The 22849-nt window shown below is 46.0% G+C and overlaps 1 protein-coding gene across 1 annotated transcript in view; it reads right to left on the bottom strand.

Moving 5' to 3' along the window:
- Window positions 1-18089, bottom strand: part of COL22A1 (collagen type XXII alpha 1 chain) — a 295276-nt gene extending 277187 nt beyond the window's left edge. The window contains exons 1-2 of the mRNA XM_025214699.1: window positions 17826-18089; window positions 674-834 (exon numbers count right to left, since the gene is read on the bottom strand). Coding sequence (XP_025070484.1) covers window positions 674-764 — 91 coding nt within the window. The 5' untranslated portion in view covers window positions 765-834; window positions 17826-18089. The remainder of the gene's footprint in view (window positions 1-673; window positions 835-17825) is intronic.
- Between the last annotated feature and the right edge of the window lie 4760 nt (window positions 18090-22849).

Here is a 22849-nt window from a genome sequence, read left to right as displayed (position 1 = left end):
AAAAAGTTTATAACAAGATTATTCTGATTCTGTTGGCCAGCAAATGTTGACTGAAGGATGATGATTCCTCGAATACTAGAGCTGCTTCCTTGACAACAAAGGACTGTTCCTTTATTAGCATTTCTTTCCCCAACCCTCTAACTGAACTTTTTGATTTCAGTCAAGATATTTATAACCCAAATCCTGCATAATCCAAAATACTTGCACACTGTAAATCACAATTCTCTAGCACTGCAAAGCCAGACTTGCATATATTTCCCAGCAACCCACAAGCAAGGCATATTACCCAAGGGGCTTTTTCAGTGCTTTGCCTGAACATTTGCAAGCTATTTGTAGATCTACGTATACGTACTGTAGTGCAGGGGTGGGCAATTATTTTGGGTGGAGGGCTGCTTACTGAGCTTGGCAAGCCATCAAGGGCCGCATGACAAGCAGCCAGGGGCAGATAAATATTAATTTTCTAAATTTTTTAGGGGCCCCGCAGGCCAGATAGGATGGTCTGGCGGGCCGCATCTGGCCCACAGGCCACATTTGGCCTACCCCTGCTTTAGTATATCCACATAAAGGCCCGTGCATTCCTTGGTTTGTCTTTCTACCCCTTTCCCTTCACAATTAAAGTCAAAATCTAGGTGGCTATTTGCCACGGTCTGGATACTGGAGCATCACCACGTACCTGCTCTTTGTGCCTGAATTCTCTCTCCACCCCACACAAGTGTAAGGAGAATCAGGATGAAGGGCACCCACTCTCTTCCCAGCGGGGACATACCTCCCTCCTTCTTTCACAGGCTTGTCTCTTTGCCGTGGTGAGAAATGTTTACGAATCCAATCCCCTGCCTGGGAAGAAAGAGGAGGAAAAAGTGATGCACAGCCATTAACTCATCAAGCAGAAACAGCAACAGTGACAATGTGGTTCACGGGAACCACACCTTTAGGGACATATCTTCTTCAAACTTTCATTTGATATGAACAGCTATGGACCGTGCAGACAAAGACGCAAGGAATTCCTCTTCTTCCCAAAGGATCAGGTCTTTCTGTAGACTATCTCAAAGCCACAGAAGCCTGAGATGACAAAGGGGAAAGATCGCCAGATGATTTTATTGTAAATGAGCCCGTCTATAATAGGTAATTAATGCACAGCATTGGAAACCATTCTTGATTTGGGCTTCACACGCATCCCTCATCAGGAGGTATACATCTCTTGAGCTAAGTTTGCTGCCAGTCATCATCAACCACCAGCTGCTGCTTCACTAGGAACTCCTTTCAATTCTTTGAGGCCACTGAGTGCTAATACTATTTAGTACTTTTCATAATTTGCAACAAGTAACTTAGACCTTGTCCACACAAGAAAAATGCACCAGTTTAACTTAAAGGCCACACATTACACTTTTACTGATATAAGTGATCGGAAACCAGTCTATACCCATAACGGAACAGATGTTCGGCACACATCAGCCGGTTTAAAAATGGCACACCCAGGCAAATATTTGCACCACCCTCCCACCAAAGGGCGAATGTGTGTCCTGCTTACTTCTGATCTAAACTATGGCACTTACAGAAAATCACATAACTTAGACTGATTCCGCCTCAGGCTTTTTGAATGGCTGTACCTAGCCAAATAAGTGTCATTTTAAACCAGTTTAGTTAAGCCAGCATAGACACTCTCGTTTCAGCCCAGCTAAATTGAAGCTCCAAAACATCACCCACAATTATATTATTACATACTAGAAACTCAGCCTGGCCTGTTAAAAGATTTTCTAAGCTTTCTAATACTAGGCTTGATTTTTTTAAGCAAAAACACCAGGTGGAGAATCATTGTGTGTTATCTATATAGGGATAAAATAAGGCTTGCTGTGTTCTGTGTGCTGTTCACACACATGCAGGAAGGCCATCCCCAACTTGAAATGCCATCAGCTATGTTGTCCAAATCAACATCTTAAAGTTTCTGTCCCAGGGTCTAAGTCCAGTTTTCCTAGTTCACAGCATTATTCCCTACAACATATTTTTCCTGTATTTGACTTGGCTTAAGTGACTTGAGTAGCATCATCTTCTGAAGGCTTGTTCCCTTCACTACTTCTGAGCACATCGGCGGTAGGTTGTTCATAAGCAACAGAATGCATGTGTTATTATGGGCTTTTTCATAAATGCTGGGCTGTTTTCCCCCTCTTTCAAACATTACATTTAAAGGACAAACATAAACATTTATGATGGAGTTGCCAAGATTTTATTTAAGAAGTCAGCTTGGTCGGTTCAGCATTTGACCAGTCTTGACAAAGTCCCTCTAAACGAAATGAAGACCTAAGCTGGAAAAAAGAATAAACTACAAGCCAGTTGTGCAGCCATAACTCATTACACCCAAATGACTGCAAGGCCCTGTCTTTTCAAAGACCCATAGTTGCACGCAGGAACAGAGAAATAACGTTTGAGGCGCTTCCTCTGACACTCAGACAAGAAACACGGGGAAGTGAGTTTGCAGCAAGGAATGAGTGCAAGGAAAGTTTCGAAAACAAACGTGCTGGTAAAAGCTATTGATTTAATAATTATCCCTAGCAGGGAGCAACCCTGAGGCCGTTCCTAGGTGCTGTCATTCAAACTTTTTCCAGCAGGTGTCACTACGACACAGCAAGGTTCAGTTGCAATCGAACAAGGCGGTCCACCTTGAAAACTGAATTAGGCATTTATGTCTATCCACCTATACCTATAACAGAGTTAAAACATGCGTGAACGCATGTCGGTGTATACCCACACGTATTACTGAAATCAGAATTGGTTTGCATAGACATGCCCCACTGAAACTACACTCCCTCTCCTTCAAAGGGCTAACAACCAATGTATTTAAAAGTAGCACTGAGGTTTTTCAGTCCCATTATTTTAAATATATTCCTCTGCAAACACTGGTATTTTAGCATCAGAAATCTGGTATAAATAAACATCAGTGAAGTCATTCTGACTGATACCTTCTGATCCGGGGTGCATGCGGGTTAACAGCTGGCAAAGGCTACTTTAGAAAACAATGCTAACTCTTGAATGCCATGCATGTCCAGACACAGAGCAATGACGCTGAAGATTTCTGGACTAAACTGTGGAGTGGTTTCTAATCTTACCCAGGTGCCATTAGGCCACCCTTGGCCTGGTGTCATCATGTCTGCCCCATCTGGGCAGCTTTCTGCATACAAGGCACTTTCCTTCCTAGCAGATCATGATCATAAATCATGATACTTGCCAATAATTTTACGTGACCAGGCCAAAGAACCGTGCTACATGTAAACTGAAAAAAAGATGGAGAATGGAGCCTGTGGCTCCCTCTCTCCCTCATTCCCCCATGCCCTTCTTCTTAGTTCGAAGAGCAACGTGACACTGCACAAAACTGAAAAAAGATAGTCCAAAACACATTTTTGATACTAAGAATCAAAATCAAAACACCGATGCAAAATTTAAGCTGTAATGGGTGGTGACTATAACATACATTGATGTCAATCAAAACACTCTATATAATTGTACCAGAATACATCATAGTGTCATCTAGATTACACTGGGGACAAATCAACTGAGACCTTCATCCCACACACTAATGAATAACTTTACACGAACTGGTTGGTCTCATTCAAGTGAGCAGAACTACTGATATGAATAAAATTCAACTTCAGCATGTCTGCAAATAGAAAGACTGGAGGCAAGACATCATTCAAGGAGGGCTCCTGCACTATGAATTTCAGTCTTGAGGTTATAGAGGAAGATCAATATTTTTCTCCAACGCCATTGCCAGATGAAGGGATGGATAGAGGGGTGCTAGTGATGGGAAGATTTTAGTTTCAGGGGAATCCCAAGTTCTTAAAACAGAAGGGTACTTATGGATGCTATATGCACCTAAGAGACATTACAGAGGCATTTTTTCATAACGACTCCCCCAAATTTGCCGTTTCTAAAGGAGGGTAGCACAAACACCTTTGCTACCCGGTTTTATTGCCCAACTGGCTGGTTCACTGGCTGAGACACCCTGCTTGTACTAATCTACTGAGAACAAAAGAAGTGAGAATGCAGTTTATACATGACACCCCATGGAAATGGCATCCGCAAAAGGAAACTACAGGAATAAATGCAACATGGCTCCCCTAAGCTTACAGCATAGGCCCCTTTTACTTGGTTATTCATACCATCTCAGAGCCGAACAAACACCACTTTCTATATTCAGAAAACCAAACACAAAGCTTCTAAATTACCTTCACTTCCAACACCTTGCACGAGTTCAGCCAGCATTTTAGACTGACAAAGGAACAAGCAAAACACTTTGTGGATTGTATGCTTGGGCAAAGCAATCTTCAATGATAATTGGCCTTGCTGTCTTTCTTGGTCTTGACTGACAGCTGGGCTTTGTCCACCTCCCTCATGTGTGATGGGATACATGACTTCTAGTATTATTTCTAAATGTTACCTCCTCCAATTCATTTTAGAATAGGCTTATTATTACTATTATAACAGGCATGAAAGGAACATCAATTTAGTCAGCAAAATATGTTTTCAAAAAAACAACAGAGGAAGATGCAAGGAAAAGAGATTCCCCCTTTTCCTTCCTCCCCATACACACACCACAGCCTGGCCCACAAGGGTTGCATCCTCCATTGCAGGGTCATCCAGGAAGCCCAGGGTGTTATGCTGGCAGAAAATAAGTGTGAAAGAGGAAGCAGGCCTGCATGTTGAGAAGTGTCATTTGAATAATGGGAAAATAAAGAAGAGAGGGGCAAAGCATGGGATGCAACGGTAGAGTAGGGCAGGAGGAGACGCTAAGTAGCCAGAGACATCTAGAAACGTGCACCAGACATTTTGAACTCAGATCCCTCCTGCTCAGAGCTATGTCACAAACACTAGAACCGCAGCAGGAAAGAGAGGAAAATGAATTTCACATAAGCCAGGGCTGTCCGACTTCAGGTTGGCTGGTGTCCCCAAACCACACAGGCCCTTGGCTGCATGCTGCAGGGGCTCCCCTAGACCCCCACCTCATGCCGTCCCTCACTGCATAAGCAGTGTGATCTCTCCCTGCCCACTGCTGTGCATACCCCCTCCCGAGCTGCCCCTGCTGATACTGCTGAGCAGGCAGCAAATTTAGGAGGCCTCCCAACATGCTGCCCTATCCCAAGGACTCGGACCACTGCCAGAGTAGCAAGAGCAACATGGGGAGCAGTGGCCAGGTGGGAGCCCCCACACTGCATATTAACCCCTTGCAGGCTGGATGTAGCCCAAGGGCCACCAGTCAGACAGTCCTGGTACATAAGCCATCTACTCCATCTCTGGCCGGTCACAGCATTATTCCCTACAACATATTTTTCCTGTGTTTGACTTGGCTTAAGTGACTTGAGTAGCATCATCTTCAATGCCAACTTCTGAAGGCTGTTCCCACCCAATATCAGCACAAAGCAATAGATTATGGCATATTATGCCCAGATGCTGCAAAATTAATTATTCAAGACTGAATGTAAGGACCACAGGATAGAGAAGAAGTTAGAGAAGAAAGACCAAAAGAGGATTTGGTAGCAGTCGTCTAATTTAAAAAAAAAAAGTTTGTTATGAAGAGGATGGAGATCAATTCGTGTCTACATGAACCTGATGACGTTCAACACCAAGAAGGGTAAAGTGCTCCATGTGGGAAGCAACATGCTTAGAGGCTCGGCAGTGCTACGCTTACTAGCGCCACAACAGAAAGTGACCCGAGGGTCTTGATAGACCATAGAATGAGTGTGAGCTGCCATTGCAATGCCATAGCCAGCAAAGCAAACAAAACACGGGCATGCATCTACTGATGCATCTCAAACAAGACTAAGGATGTTATCTTCCCACTTTACTTGGCCTTGGTGAGGCCACAGCTGGAATACTGCATCCAGTTCTGGGCACTGCACTTCAGAAAGGATGTGGAAAGGCTTGAGAGAGTCCAAAGGAGGGCTATGCATATGGTTAGAGGTATGGAGAGTAGGCCATATGATGAGAGGCTGAGAGACTTGGGCCTGTTCAGCCTAGAGAAGAGAAGACAAAGAGGGGACTTGGTGACAGCCTATACATACATTAGGGGCCCACCTTAGGGACTGGGAGAATGCCTGTTTACCAGGGCTCCCCAGGGGAAGTTTAGGGCTAATGGTTATGAATTGCTAGAAGACCATTTTAGATTAGACACAAGGAAAAACTTCACAACTTGAGTGTCCAGGGTCTGGAATAGACTCCCCTCAAAGGTGGTACAATCATCTACTCGGGATATCTTCAAAAAAACACCTGGTTGCTCACCTTGCTGGGGTCATCCGACCCTAGTGGTCTTTCCTGCCCAAGCACAGGGGGGGCTGGACCTGATGATCTCGAGAGGTCCCTTCCAGCCCCTAACATATATGAATCTATAAGGGGACAAGAAGTAATGGACTACAATTGCAGCAAGGGAGATATTAGGTTGGTTATTATTAGGAAGAACTTTACAGTGATGAGGGTGGTTAAACGCATTAAACCAGATTACCTAAAGAGAGACGCTGGACTTTTTCCTCAGTGGAAGTGTTCAAGCGCAGGTCAAGCAAGCATTTCTCTGAGCTGGTTTACTTGTGGATGATTTTGCCTTGAGCAAGGGGTTGGATTAGATGGCCTCGCAAAGGCTCCCCCAGCAATATTTTCTTGTCGTGAATGAGAGACTTTTGCTGGAATGGGACAGTTTTCTAGACCACATCATGGAAATATGGTTCTTCCTGTCAAATAAGGCTGGTTTCATTTGGATTCATTTCTTTATTTTTCTTAACGTCATCTCATTACTTCATCATCACTAAACATTTCGACTAACCCTATAAACCTAATGTCCCAAATATATCCGTGTTCATAATATGATTGTGTGTTGTCACCCTAATGAACATTGTCAGCATCTATCTCTACAGAAGAAAGCATGGAGCTTAATTATACAGTACTTCAGAGAAATATAGATAGCACATTAATAAATTCTGCATCTCAGTAGTCCGTGCATTGTGTGTCTATCTTCAGACTATTGAACTAGGCAATTTAATTATCTAAATTATTGATGATGTGAGTAAAAAGTGGACCATATAAGAGCCAGCAGAGAAAACTTTATTAGCCTACTCATCCACATGTTTTTCTATACAATTCATCTGCTAGCATCTCTTGAATGTCTAGGGTGTCTCATTCTTGACCCAAAGTCCACTGAAGTTAATGGAAATTGATTTCAGGGGGGTTGGCTCAAAAGCTGTGTTTAATAAGTGGGACATATTCCAGTGGCAAATCTCAAGGCAACTGTAGAGGTGCTTCTAGGGAATGCCGCTCATCTACAGCTTGATCCCAAATTTGATAAAGCCAAGGAAAAGCTGCCCTAGGACTTCAAGTGTTGTGGTTTCAATCCAATGTATACTTGAAGAGCTTCAGAAACTCCGTATGAAAGCAAAGTAGGGTTAAATATGACCGATCCACTTGCTTCTTGTCTTTCAAAAGCTATTTCCTCAAGAAGAGGAGTGCTCACCCATGGCTCGCAGGCCAGATACAACCTCTGAAGTGACTGTATCCAGCCTGCAATGTGGGGCATCAGTGGCAAGCAACCCAACCTGGTGTGTCCCTGCCCTGTGCTCTGTTGCTGATCCCTCAAACCTCATATCATTCCCTGCTCTCCCCCTTTCCCCTCCCCTACAGCTGGTGCTACTTACACTGCCCCTGCCTTGCTGCCTCCTCATCCCCTAGACATGTGCTGTTACCTGATGTCAGCTCTCTTCGCCTCTCCTTCTATCCCCCTTTCCCTCCCCTCTCTAACATTGGCTGCCATCTCCTCCCATCCCTCTCTCCCTCCCATACCAGAGGGTACTGGTGGCCCATGACATAGCTGGATCGTAAGCACCCAGAAGGCACTTGAGAAGGTGGAGAACTGCTGCTCAATCAAGGACATCATTTATTATGAGGCTTATGAGAAATCAATCACCCAGGCTTGTCTAGGATGAGCAGCCAGCAGGGACAGCCAACATTCATTTATAATAGGACAAAAAGGGTAAAAGGACAGATTTTCAAGGGACTCAGAACCGTCCTACTGAATGCACAGGTATCTGAGCAGAAGGCAATTTCTCTGACCTTCCTGCCTCTCCCTTCCGTTTACTATACCTAATGACACTTAATGTCCAGGCTTAGTGAGACTACAAGCCAGTTGGAACAGGGAGCTGGTCTTTCCTAGCACAGAGGTGTCCAGATCAGAGATGGGCAGGGGAGGTTTAATGCTACTGCAATAGGAACTACTTGTTCTAATTCATTCACACATGCAAAAGAAACATGCACAGGCACATCACTTGCACACTCCTGCATTTCTGCTGTCATCCCAATCACTTCAGGGGCACTACTTTTCCAGCTTTGCTTTCTAAAGGCTTCCGTGGATTTGCTCAGCCCTCTGGTAAAAGTTTCAAGGTGCCTCCATGACTAAAGTGGTCAAGTCCCATTTTTAGAAGTGCCATAACTCACACACACAGGGGACTGAATGAAGGTCACACAAGCAAGCATAATCATGGCCTTTTCTAATGCTTCAGTTTTTGACTCAGTAACCTTGATGTTCTTTTAGACGTAGGTGTTCTCACACAATGCAAACATGCAGGGATGTCTGATAGAGGGGTAAAATTAAAATTCAGCAGTTCCCAGCTTTCTAGTATGTGCATTCCTCAGATCAAACTCTTTTGTAAATGCATCTACCTCAGACTCTAAAACAAGCTATTGCTACTGGTCTTCTGCCAAATGGAAGCAGTTTTAAAATACTCTGAGAATCAGTTGAGGACTTTGCAATGTATTTTTGCCAGCTGCAGCCACAAAGAGTCAGCAAGCTAAAATCTTCATGCAGTGCCTTGAAGCATACCTTCCTCATGACTCGCACTGGAAAAATAACTTGAGATTTTTATTTTATTCTTGCATAATATTAACTTTATGGACTAGCTACTGCTACTGACTGGCTAGGAACCACACACAAAATGAGTCGCTACTATTATCCCTCTCCCAGATCTCTCTCACATGTTGCAGGGGTCTTCCACTCATGTCTTGTGGATTGCAGACTCTGCAGCCAAGGCTGGGACTCACCATATTATGCTGTACTACGTTACTCGCCAAGGAGCAACAGTCTCAAGTTGCAGCAAGGGACGTTGAGGTTATTAATTAGGAAGAATTTTCTCACTAGGAAGGTAGTAAAGCACTGGAGCAGGTTACCCAGAGAGGTGGTAGAAGCTCCATCCTTGGAGGTTTTCATAATCCAGCTAGACAAAGCCTTGGCTGGGATGATCCAGTTGGGGAAGGTCCCACTTTAAGCAGGAGGTTGGACTACATGCGACCTCCTGAGGTCCCTTCCGACCCTAACTTTCTATGATTCTGTATCTCTGAAACACCTCCACGCTGGGGCTCACTCACACCAGAGACCTCTAGGAACTACTACTGTAAAGAGGTTAGATAAATAGGAGCAGTTAATAGACCAGATCTGTCAAAACCCTCTCTCTTTCTTTTTTCAGCTTAACAACACAACAGTTCTGCAACATCAAGCTTCCAGCCACATCTATGTTCTCACCCAGACAAAATCCAAGGCTCAGGTCTCAGACCTGAGACACCAACCATCAATATGCACAAGGCACACCAGTCAGATTGACTTCAGCCTATTTGTCACACAGGCTGATAACTGAGGAAAATAAAAGCTTTTGTTTCCAGAATGATGCTTCATCGAGGCCCCAGACATGTGTGTATCCCCTATGGAGAAAGTTAACCAAACTTCTGCCAAGGTTGGTCTTAGATGTTCCTGTTCAGGCAGACTACCAGGAAGGGGCCTGCATCCTTCACTGCCTCTAGGCACTTCGGTGCATTGCCCATGCAAGCCCTATTTCATGCTTTTTATATCCATGGGGAAGTTCTTCCAGCTCGGCAAATGAAACCCAATCTTTTCTTTTTTAGTACGGTCCAGGATTATGTAAATAAAATGCCCATGTGTCATGCCTTTATATAGAAGGCTGGAGCACGCACAAGAGAGATGGGGTAACAGGCTATATCTGGTTGGAAAATGAGGCAGCATGTTACCAAGCAGAGGGGCAGGCTGTGGGTTTCTGGAGAGGGTTGCTCATACAAGGTGTCCTGCCAGAGTCCAGAGGAGGAGGAGTTTCCATAGGACCCTTTGGAAAGGGCGACTTTCTAAGCAACACAGCAGCAGAAAGGGATCTCGGAGTCGTAGTCAACTCCAAAATGAACATGAGTCATCAATGTGATGAAGGGATAAGTAAAGCCAACCGCACTCTTTCATGCATTAGAAGGTGCATCACGAGCAGGTCTAAGGAGGTGATACTGGTGAGATTGCAGCTGGAGTACTGCATCCAGTTCTGGGCACCGCACTTCAAGAGGGATGCGGATAACCTTGAGAGGGTCCAGAGGAGGGTCACTCGTATGGTTCAGGGCCTGCAGGTAAGATCCTATCAGGAGAGATTGAGGGACCTGAACCTTGTCTGTCTCTGCAAAAGGAGGCTGAGAGGGGATCTTGTGGCCATCTACAAGTTCATCGGGGGGTGGGGGAGCAGCAAGGAGTAGGTGATACTCTGTTTACCAGGGTGCCCCTTGGGGTTACTAGGAACAATGGTCATAAACTGATGAAGAGCACATTTAGATTAAACATTAGGGAAAAAATTCTTTATGGTGAGGGTTGCCAAAATCTGGAATGGGCTTCCAAGGGAGGTGGTGCTCTCCCCTACCCTGGGGGTCTTTAAGAGGAGACTAGAAAGCACCTAGCTGGGGTCATCTGACCCCAACGCTCTTTCCTGCCCAGGGCAGGGGGGTCAGACTCGGTGATCTACGGAGGTCCCTTCCAGCCCTAAAAATTTATGAAATCTATTAAACTCCTTGCACCAATATGAGCAAAAATTTCATTACTATGAACCAGTGCCCACACCCAGAAGGATTTATAGGGTTGACCTACTATTTAGGCCATAAGCTTTCACAGGGACACAGGACTCATTTGCCACTATTCCCCCCATATGCTCCTGCCTGAATTCCTCCAACCTTGGACCCAAGATACAAGATAACCCTGCCCTACTACTCTGGAGCCTGCAGGAACTGAGTAGATGGAGACTTATCTCTACATGCCCCTAATACAACAGCACCTACACCAAAAAGTGGATCCTAAAAGGACACTTGGGCATTTCAATGGTGAGCACAGAATACATTTATCTTCCTGGTGCCCCCCGTGGAAGCCGAAACCCAAAGTTCAGTGACTGGCTCCTCATGCAATGTGGGAAGAGAGCTGGGCACCTTAGAGCAGGATCCACAAAAAGCAGAAGGCTGATCCAGCAGCAGCCAAGAACAAGCCACTGGGGAAATACCAAAGAAGGGGTGGCCTTAATTCCTGCTCCTCCCCAGGACTTGGTTACCTTAGTCCTAATAGGAAGTACCTCCTTCCACCCAGGATTCACAGCCTTCTGCAGGTAGGTGATGACACACACTGCTTCTTCAAGGAAGCTGGGGATTTATCCCCTCTTTTCAAAGGTAACATGGAGGGGAATGTGCCATAGGTGGGCAGCAACTACTGAGGAGCAAAGACATTCATGCACAATGTGGCGTTCACTCCCTCTTCTGTCTGCAGGTTTGAATCCATCCACTTCTCACCAATGCTGATAGTGCCCAAACTAACAGACAAGGACACTTGATAACAGGGGCACCCTGTTGAAGTCCCATCCCAATGCAGAAAAGGATTCAAGGAGCCAGAGAGAGGGAAACATGGACTTCAGACCCTCGTGGTTACAAAACTCACTCGATAACGGTGAGTCTTGGGTTCAAGCCCCTATTCCACAGATGGTTACAATATTTTTCACTATAACATAATCACTCCAAGACTGTTTCTGTCTCCCAAGCAGGGAGAAAACAGGGGAGTAGAGGGATACACCCGCAGTACGATGCATGGATGTGACCCTCCACTAAGGGCTGAGGATACAGATACTCTCTCAAAGCAGGCAACACAGAGTTGAGCCATCTCACTCAATTGGCTTCGCCCAATGCCACAGCTAGGTTGGGAGGAGCAGTAAGCACCCATGGGGGAAAGCAGGAGAGTCAAACAGACACCAAGCGGCTTTTGCTAATTCAAAGCTCTTGAAACATCCCTAAGAGGGCACGAAGGGGAAAACACTGCTCCTCTGTGCTCCACGAACAGGTGATGCTGGCAGCCAGGGAGCCCTCCACAAAGTTCAGCCCACAGCTCCCAGTGCAGGTACTGCTGCCTCCAGAGCCACGAGGAGGAGAAAAAAAGAAACCATCCAACTGCAGAAGGCGATGCGAAACTGTTGACAGTTCAATACAGAGTGCCTGGAAGCAGCAAACAAAGAGGAAGGAGCTATTAACCATGAACGGCTCTTACAGTCACAGTCCGTCACTGCTATGATCCTCACTGCAAAGGCCCAAGGAGGCTGCCTTTGGAAAGCAGAATTGCAGAGACCCGTCAGACAAACAGGGATCTCCATGCAGCTTCCCCACGAGCTGCAGCACCTCCACCCCTGCAAATTTGACCTCTTGCTCCAAGCACACCTGGACAAAGAGCATTAGCAGGAGGGCTCCTTCCTCCTGGCAGCAGCAGGAAGTCTTGACCCCCACCGCCCACCAGCTAATGGGAGGGTCAGCACAGCCTCAATCCATCTGCAACCCCTGCCACGTCCCCTCCCCCCCGGCGTCGCCATGGCAGGACGGAGACAGATCAATGGTCCTGATATTCGCTGGAAGGAATCCGAATCAGCTCGCAATATTTTTGTCAGTTCCCTCCCTCCGGCCCCATTCCCCTTAATTCATTACTCCGAGCTTAGCAGCCGTGGCATAGCTTTGGCGACAAAAGATCACAGCAAGGGAGAGCACCATTAAACAATGGAGAGAATAGAAGGAGCTGGGCAGACAAAGGGGGAAGATGACACCAGGTCCTTTTTTACTGCTTTGGCCTCCTCATGCTTTACAGCCCTTTTAACCAACCCGGGGGAAATCCTGCAGTACCAAGCTGGTCTTGACAAACTCTTGGAGCATGAACACATGACCATTTCTCCCCCCACCCACTCAATCCCCCTGAATTTTGTTCCTGAAAAGGAAAACTCATACTGAATTACAGCCATGAAGAGTGCACATCAAAAGGTTTTGGGGGAAGAATAGATAACTACCAGAAAATTCAGTCTTCATTCCTTCCCAGCAACATGCAGACAGACTGCAATGACAGCTCCAGGCCCATGCGAGCATGTGCATGTCCCAATGCCAGCTTCAAGGCTCTGATATGAAGCCAGTTCAGAACAGGAAGGGTCACAGGGTGGCAGGTGAGAAGCTATACTTCTTATACAAGGGAGCCAGTTCAGAGACCTGACACACGATCTTTGGTTCAGCCATTCCAGTAGGTGATGCCTCCAAGTAGGATAATCATCCTCAAGCTACAAAATATATCAGTAAATGAAGGCTTTGGAAAGTTTAGAGCACTGCAATGGGGTATGGAAGTCAACATCTAATCAGCAATGATTTGCCACTTTGTAGTTGCCATCAGTTCCTTTTGAGACGTAAAAGGACAAGTTTTGGATGAACTTTTATAGCACGAGGACTAGACCAGAAATCCCTAAACTTCAGTTTGAGTTTTTCCCCTTGTGCCTGACTACACTGTACAGTCAATGTACTCTAGCTCCTCCTGTGAAATCCTAGATAAACTTATTCCTATTTTAATGCCAACAGATCACTGACATCCCATCACGTATAGCAGCAGTGGTGGCAACAGGAGAAGCTGCCTTCACTGTGCAGAGCCAGGGCAGGTAAGACTTCTCTTTCCCCGATTCGATTTACACTGGTCAGCATAATCCCCCTAGGTGCTGCTGAAAGAGCGTGCTATGCTTCTGTGCACGAGAAGGAGAAGAACACCAATACTAGATGTGAAAGCAAGAAGATGCCATCATGATACAGCCTAACTACCTGTTTAAAACAAGTCAAGGAACTTCTCTCAGGGTATGAACAAATGAAGCAATTATACTGGTTAAAAAGTGGGTTTGGGAGTCACTGTGGTTCAGTTAAGTCCATCACAACAGTTTCATCTATCCACTGTACCCCGAGGGAAGTGGAAACTAAACCATAATAGTGTAACACCCATGTCATGTGGGGCATATCACTGCAATTTGGTTTCACTTATTGTAGGATAGGTGCAGACAGATGAAATGTTATACAATGAAGCTGCTAATACATGCTCAAGCCACAAGCTCCCTTACCTTAAACAAAAATTGGCCTAATTACTCATCAGCCCATGCCCAGCCATTCCTTCATTGAGCAGATCTTATAATTAAGCTACAGCAGGTAGGAATCCCCTTCCCGCTCACCTGGCAAGATGTCTGAACTTGATTTGAATATTTGGTGGGATGGAGGACCCCCCATTCCTGGCATAAGTAGCTCTGATGGCAACATGCAAATACCTGACCCCTAGCCTTAGTTTGCCTAACTTCAGCTATGAGGCCTTGAATTTCATCAGGATTCAGCCTGAAAGTCATCTGGCTTTCAGAGCCTGGTAAGCATCACAAAACTAAGTTACTGGGGGTCAGGGTGGGGTACCTTGAGGCACATGAACCCCATCGCACGGCTTTTTAGAGTCCCTTTGCAAACTAAAACTCACTTGAAAAGAAGCCCCAATACAGATATCAAGCACAGTGTGACAAGAGCAAGACATTTCTATCTTAATGCTGGCAAGTTACCTATGCTTTAGCTGCTCGATCGGTGCGCTCGAAACAATGCTGCTGTGTTTCAAGCAACTGCTCATATGCTTCATCAGGGAATTCAAATGCAAGGTGATACAGAGCCCGTAGACTGAGAAAAGTAGTGCATTTGTGTCCAAATGGACTGTAAGTACCTCCAGACGTTCCTTGCAAAGCATGGCTGGTCTCCATAGTAACCGCCATTCACTGTAATTTCCCTTGGATTTTGTTTTTTTTTTTTTTTTAAAAGCTCCTTACGGAAGTGCAATTTTTCCTCCATTATTTATGTATCTTTAACTTAGTGGAGACTTTTAGCCCTTCGTAGCGGATAGATTATTCTCCTTTCAGTATCTGCCGTTTCATGTCCACTTGGCGCACACTGCACACAAGTTGCTGGGGGGACGTCCCATATGCCGGGCTGGAATTTTGACAGAAAAATGAGGAACATTTCAGTCCAAACTGCTGAATTGTGTCTCACTTCCAGGATGAAGCTTTGTATGTACCACACCAGCATAATGATTTGCATCTTTAAGGAGTGTCTGTGATGCCGAGGGAGAGCTAAAAGTTACTACACTCAGGTTACGTAAGTGATGTAACATTCCCAAATATTGTAATGGGATCAGAGTATGCCCAACTCCCATTCAAAGGTTTGGAAAGTCACAGTCTTTCATGCTTCTAGAGTACTTTTAACTGTATTCACAAAGGGCCAATTCTGGCACTTTGACTTACATGGACAAGCAGAGGAAGGTACTAAGCACTTTCCAAACATGAAAGCCAAGTACAGACAGTCAAAAGGCCTTAATTGATTCAGTCTTTGCAGGTTCATCTAAGCTGCATAGATTGAACCGATTTGCAAGTGAACAGACATTCACTTCTAATTCCAGAAATGCAGACGCATGCCTGCAGTGGCTCAGGCCAGAAGCTGGGGGGCGCTAGAGCAAGCCCTCCCTTCCCTTCTGCAGCAGCCACAAGGCAGGAGAGAAGCTGCCGGGGGACATGACCAGAGCTGGGTCGGGAAGTAGCTTCAGGCAAAAGAGGGGCAGGAAGGGGGATTAAACTCCCCTGTCTCCCCTCTTGGGCACAGGGACCCCAGTCAGGCTCTGCCCAGCTTTCTGCTCCACTGGCTGCTCAAGCAGCAGGGCCCATGGCCAGAGCTGGCCGGCATGGCTCTGCCATCTGCCCACCTCACCCAGGGCTGTAGAACTGAGCTGGGAGGCCTGCAGGTGCTGCTGATGGGGGGGGGTACAGAGGGGCTGGGCCACGGAGGATGGGCCTTTCCCAACCAGCAATAGATTGGGCTGGGCCCACGGAAGCTGTGCACCCAGATTGCTCCTGGCTCCCCATGCCCAGGCCAGGCTGGGCTACAGGGCCAGGGCCCTTCCCAGCTGGCGGTGGCTTCATGACAGTCTGGACCAGTGCACATGGGAAGCAGCTGGCTGGGCAGCAGCGCAAAGGCGATGTTGCTTTGCAGCCAGACTGGCCTCATGGGACATGCCCACAGCTGCCTGGGTTGGCTTGGAGGTACCAGCAGGCCAGAGCCTGGCAGACTTAGCCTGCTGCAAGGACTCATGTGCCCACAGCCTCACTGCACCCCCTGCATGGTGCCTACCCAGAGAGCGGCAGCGGGGCAAGCAGGTTAACCCTTCCCTGGCTGCTCTCCTGGGACAGACAGCACAAGCAGCCACCAGTAAATGGGGAGAAGCAGGGGGGCCAGTGAGTAGGGATCTGAGGTGCTAGAAGGGCAAGGAGGAGGCAGTGGGCCCAATCCAGGCCAGTGGGGTGGGGACAGGGGTAAAGTGTATATTAAAGTGGCCACCACTCAACACCTTCGGGTAACATGGATCAGAGAGAATCCTGCCCTTGAGAGGCATAACTTTTAGCTGCCTGATGAGTGCTTAAAAGTAGGTTCATGTGTTAATGTGCAGACAATCCAGGTGTTAAGAGCTCCAGGAGCTGCCCCAAATGACTGTGTACCAAGGCCCTAAGTGAAAGATGCCAATTCATTTTTCTGTAATAAAACCTACCGAACTGGCGTGGCTTTATTACTTAGTGTGGCCATCCCGATAAAAATCCTTTATATCACAGTCACATTGTCTCTAACAATGTTGTTCCAGGCTCTGTAGAGCCCAATCCATTTCCGACCGAGCACTCCAATATGTCTATAGAGTCACCACTGAGCACAAACCAAACTAATGTCCTGCCTTGTATTTTTCTACATCTTTCTCATGCAATTCCTGTAAATATAAATGCAATAAAAGAAAGGACGATTATAAAGATCAAGTGTAAAGATAATGGAGGGAAATGAGTTAACAAATAATTTGCTCCCCCTCCTACACACTACAGTCTGTTGTGAGGTTATCACTAGGTTTATTCGCCATGTCTCATATTAAACTATTATAATACCTGGAAAGCCAAAGTTGTCATATTGTTCCTAACAGCGTCCTACAGGCCTATGATTATCCCTACATTCTGGTGTACAACATTGGTCTTAAGACAGCCGATGAATGACACCGGCAAGACTCAATTTCCCTGGCAATGATTCAAGAACAGGGACTGTGAAACAGCTTCAAACAAACATGAGTTATTGGGAGGATATCACACGAGTGCCGGCAAAGTATTCTAGCTTAACGCGTTTAAGTCTCATCAAATTCCAAGAGGCAGGACTCAAATATCTGGTTGTAAAAGAAATCTATGGTATAATAAAACTCTGAGAGACCAATCACATTTAGCTCTGCTGCTCCAGTTTTATACCAGAGTATATCAAAGAAATTAGTGGCTTTAGAGTTACACAAAAGAAGAGCTGCCCCAAAGCAGGGCAGGCCCTTTGGCTGGAGCCTGACCTACCCTCCTGCTGCAAAAGAGGAAGGGTTCTCAAAGAGCCTTTAAAGGCAATTTATGCAATTCAAACAAGATGCCGAATAACAGCAGGCCTCTCTTTAACGAAAGATACTTAAGGGGAGCAACAACCCATTCTGCTCTATGGTATCAGGATATCTCCACCCCAGTGTAGATGGGACACTTCTGAAAGCAGAACTCAGTCTTCATGAGGCTGGTCTGTGCTCTCATTGTATTCAGGGGAGTAGGGGAGCAGGGGGAAAAATGCACCAGAACCTGGCAAGTAAAACCTACCAGAGCTTCAGGTTCGGTCCAAGGACAGGACTACGTCTCTGGATTCTCTGCCTGTTTGTTTGCAGGGCTGACAGGCAACACATAGGCAGCAAACTCTCTGGCCATCTGCAAGCATCCAGAGAAGTCAAATGCACCTCTCCAAGAGCTGTAGTCATCTCTGGAAACACCGCACGGATCAACCAGCTGGAACCATGATGAACGGGCATCTCCGATACAGCTAAATCACCACTCAGGGCTTCTACAGAGATGGTGCAAATCACGCACCGCTCCTTGTTCAACCCTGCCCCTGAACACAACATCTAGGTTTTAATCCCAAAATGCCTGTTAATTAGCACCAGCTGCAGATGTGGTTTGAATTAATGACACCTGGTCATTAAGGCAAGCACAGAGACCCACTGACACTCACTTCATATTAAATGCCGATGGGTCAGAGAATGAGACCTTCCTCCTTGAAAATAGTCATCTGGATTACCACTAAACCCAGAGTCCTAGGAAGAGTGCTTCCAGCAACACTCTGGCTCACTGGCTTCCTCTGTGCACAGAAGAGTCTGTATGCATCTGTTTTAATTTCCCATAACAGCTTTAAAAAAAAAAATGGTTTCAGGTGGGATTTTCCAAAGCTGCCGATGCTGCCTCTGTAATCACAGGGTAAAATTCATTTACTCCAAAATGGGAGGAGAGTGAGATCAATGTAAAGTGCTTTGGGAAAATCCCACCTTTACCTTCTACATAACCCAAGACAATTGCTACAGTTTAGGAGTCCGGCCTTTCAAAGGTCATTCCTGATTCCACCACCCTGACTCACGTGTCGTGGTATTTTCATCTGAAAATAAGCCAATTTTAAATCAGTGGGATAACGGAAGACCCATGAAGTCCTGCTAATTTCAAATGGGCATGCTGAAGCCAAAGTCAGTACACAAGTCAAGACAGCAGGATCTGTTCCTAAATTATAAGACCATAATATAGTTCTCAAAGTTTAAGAGCCTGTGTTCCTCTGTTCTGGACAGGGCCAAGCACACTTTCAACGCCCAGGAAGCCACAAACACAAATTGTTAGATCTGTCTAGATGTAGATCTAGATTTTATATGGCTCTGTCAGATCACAGAGCTAGCTATATACAAGTTTAATGTAGGCAGTATTCAACCTCAGAGAAGGAGAACGTGAATTCTCAATCCATGTCTTCCCCTCTGTTAAACTGCTGTTAAGCCATGTTTCCAAGGAACCTTTTTGCTGGAAATGTGTAAATTCAAACAAAGTTGGAGGGCTCTTCCACAAAATTCAACAGGCACAGCACAAGACCCAGCCAGCACCAGAAGCAGCACAGTTTTACGTCTAAAGCACAGAAATAGAAATGGAAAACCTGTGAGTTCTCAGATACAGTTCTTCGGCAATGCTGAGCATCAACTAACCTTTCCCTGCCTCAGTTTCCCCATCAAGAAAGTGGGAAGAGCCACCACCTCAGGATACCCTGGCTCCAAAATACAGACTGCAATGCAAGTGCAGGCCAATATTCACAAGGGCAATCACCAAGGCAAGCATCTAAACTAGTGCCTAGATTTTCAGAAGTGCTGAGCAGCACCTGCAACTCTCACTGAAGTGACTGTATCAGTTAGTCTGTAAGGTGCACCTCTACCCTGCCTTGTTAAGAAGCTAAGAACAATAAGGGTTCAATCTCCTTTGAGTATGAAGCAGAGGGGGGGCCTTTTCAAGGCAAGCAAGAGTTTGGTCCAAGTAAAGTTAATGGAGGTTGAGCATTAAGTTATTTGCTCCTTTGAAAAATATCTCTCCCTCTGCCTAACTGTAGGACACCCAGATTTGAAGCCTAACGTTAGCCTTGTGTATGTTGTTTTCCTTCTGCTGATGTACCCCACGGTGATTTATTGCCACAGAGTTGGAATCCATGCTGATTCTTCTGTGATTTATTACAACTTGGCCAAGAAGGCCACAAACCTGTCTTTTGTGAAAAATAGCAAACAAGTGTACCACCTGCTTGTACCACACCATCCTACACCGCCCCTGAGACCAAAGGAGTGAGCCACTTGACTGTTTGTTTGGGGGAGCGGGGGTTAAAGCAAAGCAAACCCGGTTTTCAGCAGTCATAACATTACATATTTTCTTCCTGAACATCTTATCTGGCAGCAATGCACCTAAAACCTATTTTAGACATGTGACCAAAGATCTAGGCCTCCTCTACACATGACATTTATGTATGCATTCATCATGACATAAGTGACAAGGGTACTCTACATGCGCACAATTTAAGGAGCCATAAAATGGCAAACCAGCCATAAAAATGTTCTACATTAGATTGAACATGTAGCAGGTCCAGGCTGAGGCTAATAATCAGCTGATTATTGGCCCTGTCCCCAGACCTGCAGGCACCTGGCTTCCCCTGCACTGGCAAGTAGAACAGGCATGATCTCCCATCCCAAAATCACATGACCTACTAAGCACATGTGGCACATGCAATGCTTGATTGTTGAAATCAGGGGATCTGATCCCATGGCACCTTTAAATAAATGTGTGCCAGGGGTTGGGGACAACAATGCATACACAGCTGGTACAAGAACTTGGGGAGAGACATCATATCTCAAGGTAAGCATTCAATGCTGTTGCTTCTCAAAGCAGCACTTTTCAATGGCTCACATGGCAGATAAGTATTTCATGGGCAGCATCAAGTAGATGGAAGAACTGAGTATTATTTCTGCATCAATGGCCCATCTGCCCCTTTGAAGGTGGACTTGAAGACAGCCCACTACTCCAACTTCCACTCCTCTATCTACCCATCCCCAGTTCACCACAAACTAAGGGTATGACCAGGAGGTAGGTCCACATGGACCAGTTGAACCTCAGCACTATGGACCCTGGCAACCCTTCAAACAGACCCAGGTGAGCATTTACTTGGAAGAACTGGATCATGAGGACAATCCCAGAAACAAGACAAATGGTCTCAGATTGCGAGGAGAGAGCCAACAGAGCAGAGGGAGCACTAAGAAAGCCAGGCAAGCATCAGAAAGAGATCGTGCTAGGGCCTCTCTCCAAACCCAAGGGTGCTCCAGTATCTTTGGGGAACTTGGTGAAGAACTGCACATCAAGTATAACCCCCTCCTCAGGGTGCTATCCAGCAGTAATCACCCCAGATCTGGGTTTGACGTTCACTGTGGAAAAATGTGGTTTTTCCCCTTTAAAGGAGAAAAGCACAGATGGGATGGCCAAAGCCCTGCTCCGCTTCACGTTGCTGCTGGGGAACACAAACCTGGTCCTCCCCACCATGCCACAGCCCCAGTCCCAGCCATCGCTGGTGGTGTGGGATGGCGTATGGCAGGGAGATGCACTGAATGCATGTTGGAGGCCATCCCCACTGTGAGTCTGCAAGGGGCAACTGGGGACCCCCTCCGACAGGTCTGCGGGGAGCACAGGGCTGCCAGTGGGGAGGGAGGGGCACCAGCACGGCCGGCAGGGTGGGGGACTGTGGGGTCAGGAGTGAGGGGCACTGTCAGGGACCTCTGACCTTGACTGCAGATCAGGAGCGAGGAACACCGGCGAGGACAGGGGGCTGCGGGTTGGGAGTGAGGGGCAAGAGCATGAGCAAGGGCAGGGCACCAGCATATCAGGGTTGCTCAAAACCACAAAGAAACAGAGGGGACAGCCGCAGCTGGACCCACATCCTGGTGAGCGAAGGGGATAGAGGGAGCTCGATTTAAAAATATATATATCAAATGCCAACATTTATAGGTATTTGGAATTTATTTTATTATAGTGATTGAGGCACTGGAGGCTTCCAAATTTGCTTTAAACTGTAAATATATCAATAAAAACATTGTGTTCAACTGATACCTATATATATCTATATAGATATATCTATATAGATAGAGAGATAGTGATGTTATATTTTAATCATGAAAAAACACAGATTTCGGTGTTTTCAATCAGAGAATTTGGGATTTTTAAATAGAGAAAACCAGAATCCTTAGTAATCACCAAAAATGCTCCTTCATGCTTCGCCCTGGGAAAGAGCCCGGAGTTCAGCTTGTATACCCCTGTGATCATATGCTCTGCCACTTGCGCTTCACTATACCCTATATCCCCCAGCAAAATCCATCCTCCCCTGTTCCTCATCAAATGAAATCAGGCCCTCAAAAGAGTCAGAGCCTGGAGCCGGCAGGGACTCTATTCAGTTTTGCCTTTAAAAGGATATTTTGCACAGGGGAAACTGAGGGAGGGAGATCGAGTTGCCCAAGGCTACCTTGAGCATCTGTGTTTTAGAACCAGGAATCATACCCGCAATGCATGGCTCCCACCAGGACAAGTGCATGAGATTTCTGTGTCTGGTTAAACGAGCATGAAAAGGACTGTTGTGGCCTTTGAAGCTGCCAGGACAATTTAAGCAGGCAGGAAGCTTCAAATTCATCTGCTTTATAACCTTGATAAGTCAATGACATTTCATCAGGACTAGTCAAATTAGTTGGCTAACCTGTGGCAGGTGGTTGATGAGGTAAGGGAGCTCAAAGAAAGAGAGACAAGTGTCCTAACACCTAGGGACAGGCAAGGAATATTCATTATGGCCCTATTTCATTTATGCATTTCAGACAGAGAGAGCCCATTTTTGCAAACAGTTTTTGACTGGCAGCAGTAAATGCATGCCCTGCAGAACATCTTTATGAAAACTGTAAATTAAACAAACATTATTCCGTCTAAAATAGGCAAAAGTGGAAATGAATGTTCAAATTAAATGTGCTTTTCACTAGAAGTTCACGCTGAATTCTAGCTATGGCTTTACTTAGCTAATTTTGGTCCCGGTGAAACATCGCCAAGCTTCCCTACCTCATCAACCACCTGCCACTGTTTAGCCAACTAGTTTGCCTGATTCGCTGATAAAAGGTATGAGCTATTCACCATCCTTTGCATTTGGTGGTGCTGAATGTTTGGAAAGCTGGTACGAGGCTTTTTCTTTTAAACGCACCAGGTAATACTGGAATGGGGGAAGAGCAGAAGGATCCCCCCTGAATGCTTTATATATGTGT

The sequence above is a fragment of the Alligator sinensis genome, unplaced genomic scaffold, assembly GCF_000455745.1.
Source record: "Alligator sinensis unplaced genomic scaffold, ASM45574v1 scaffold721_1, whole genome shotgun sequence".
In the NCBI taxonomy this organism is placed as follows: Eukaryota; Metazoa; Chordata; order Crocodylia; family Alligatoridae; genus Alligator; species Alligator sinensis.
Note: the sequence above shows the minus strand (reverse complement) of the source record. Positions and strands in the feature narration are given on the sequence as shown.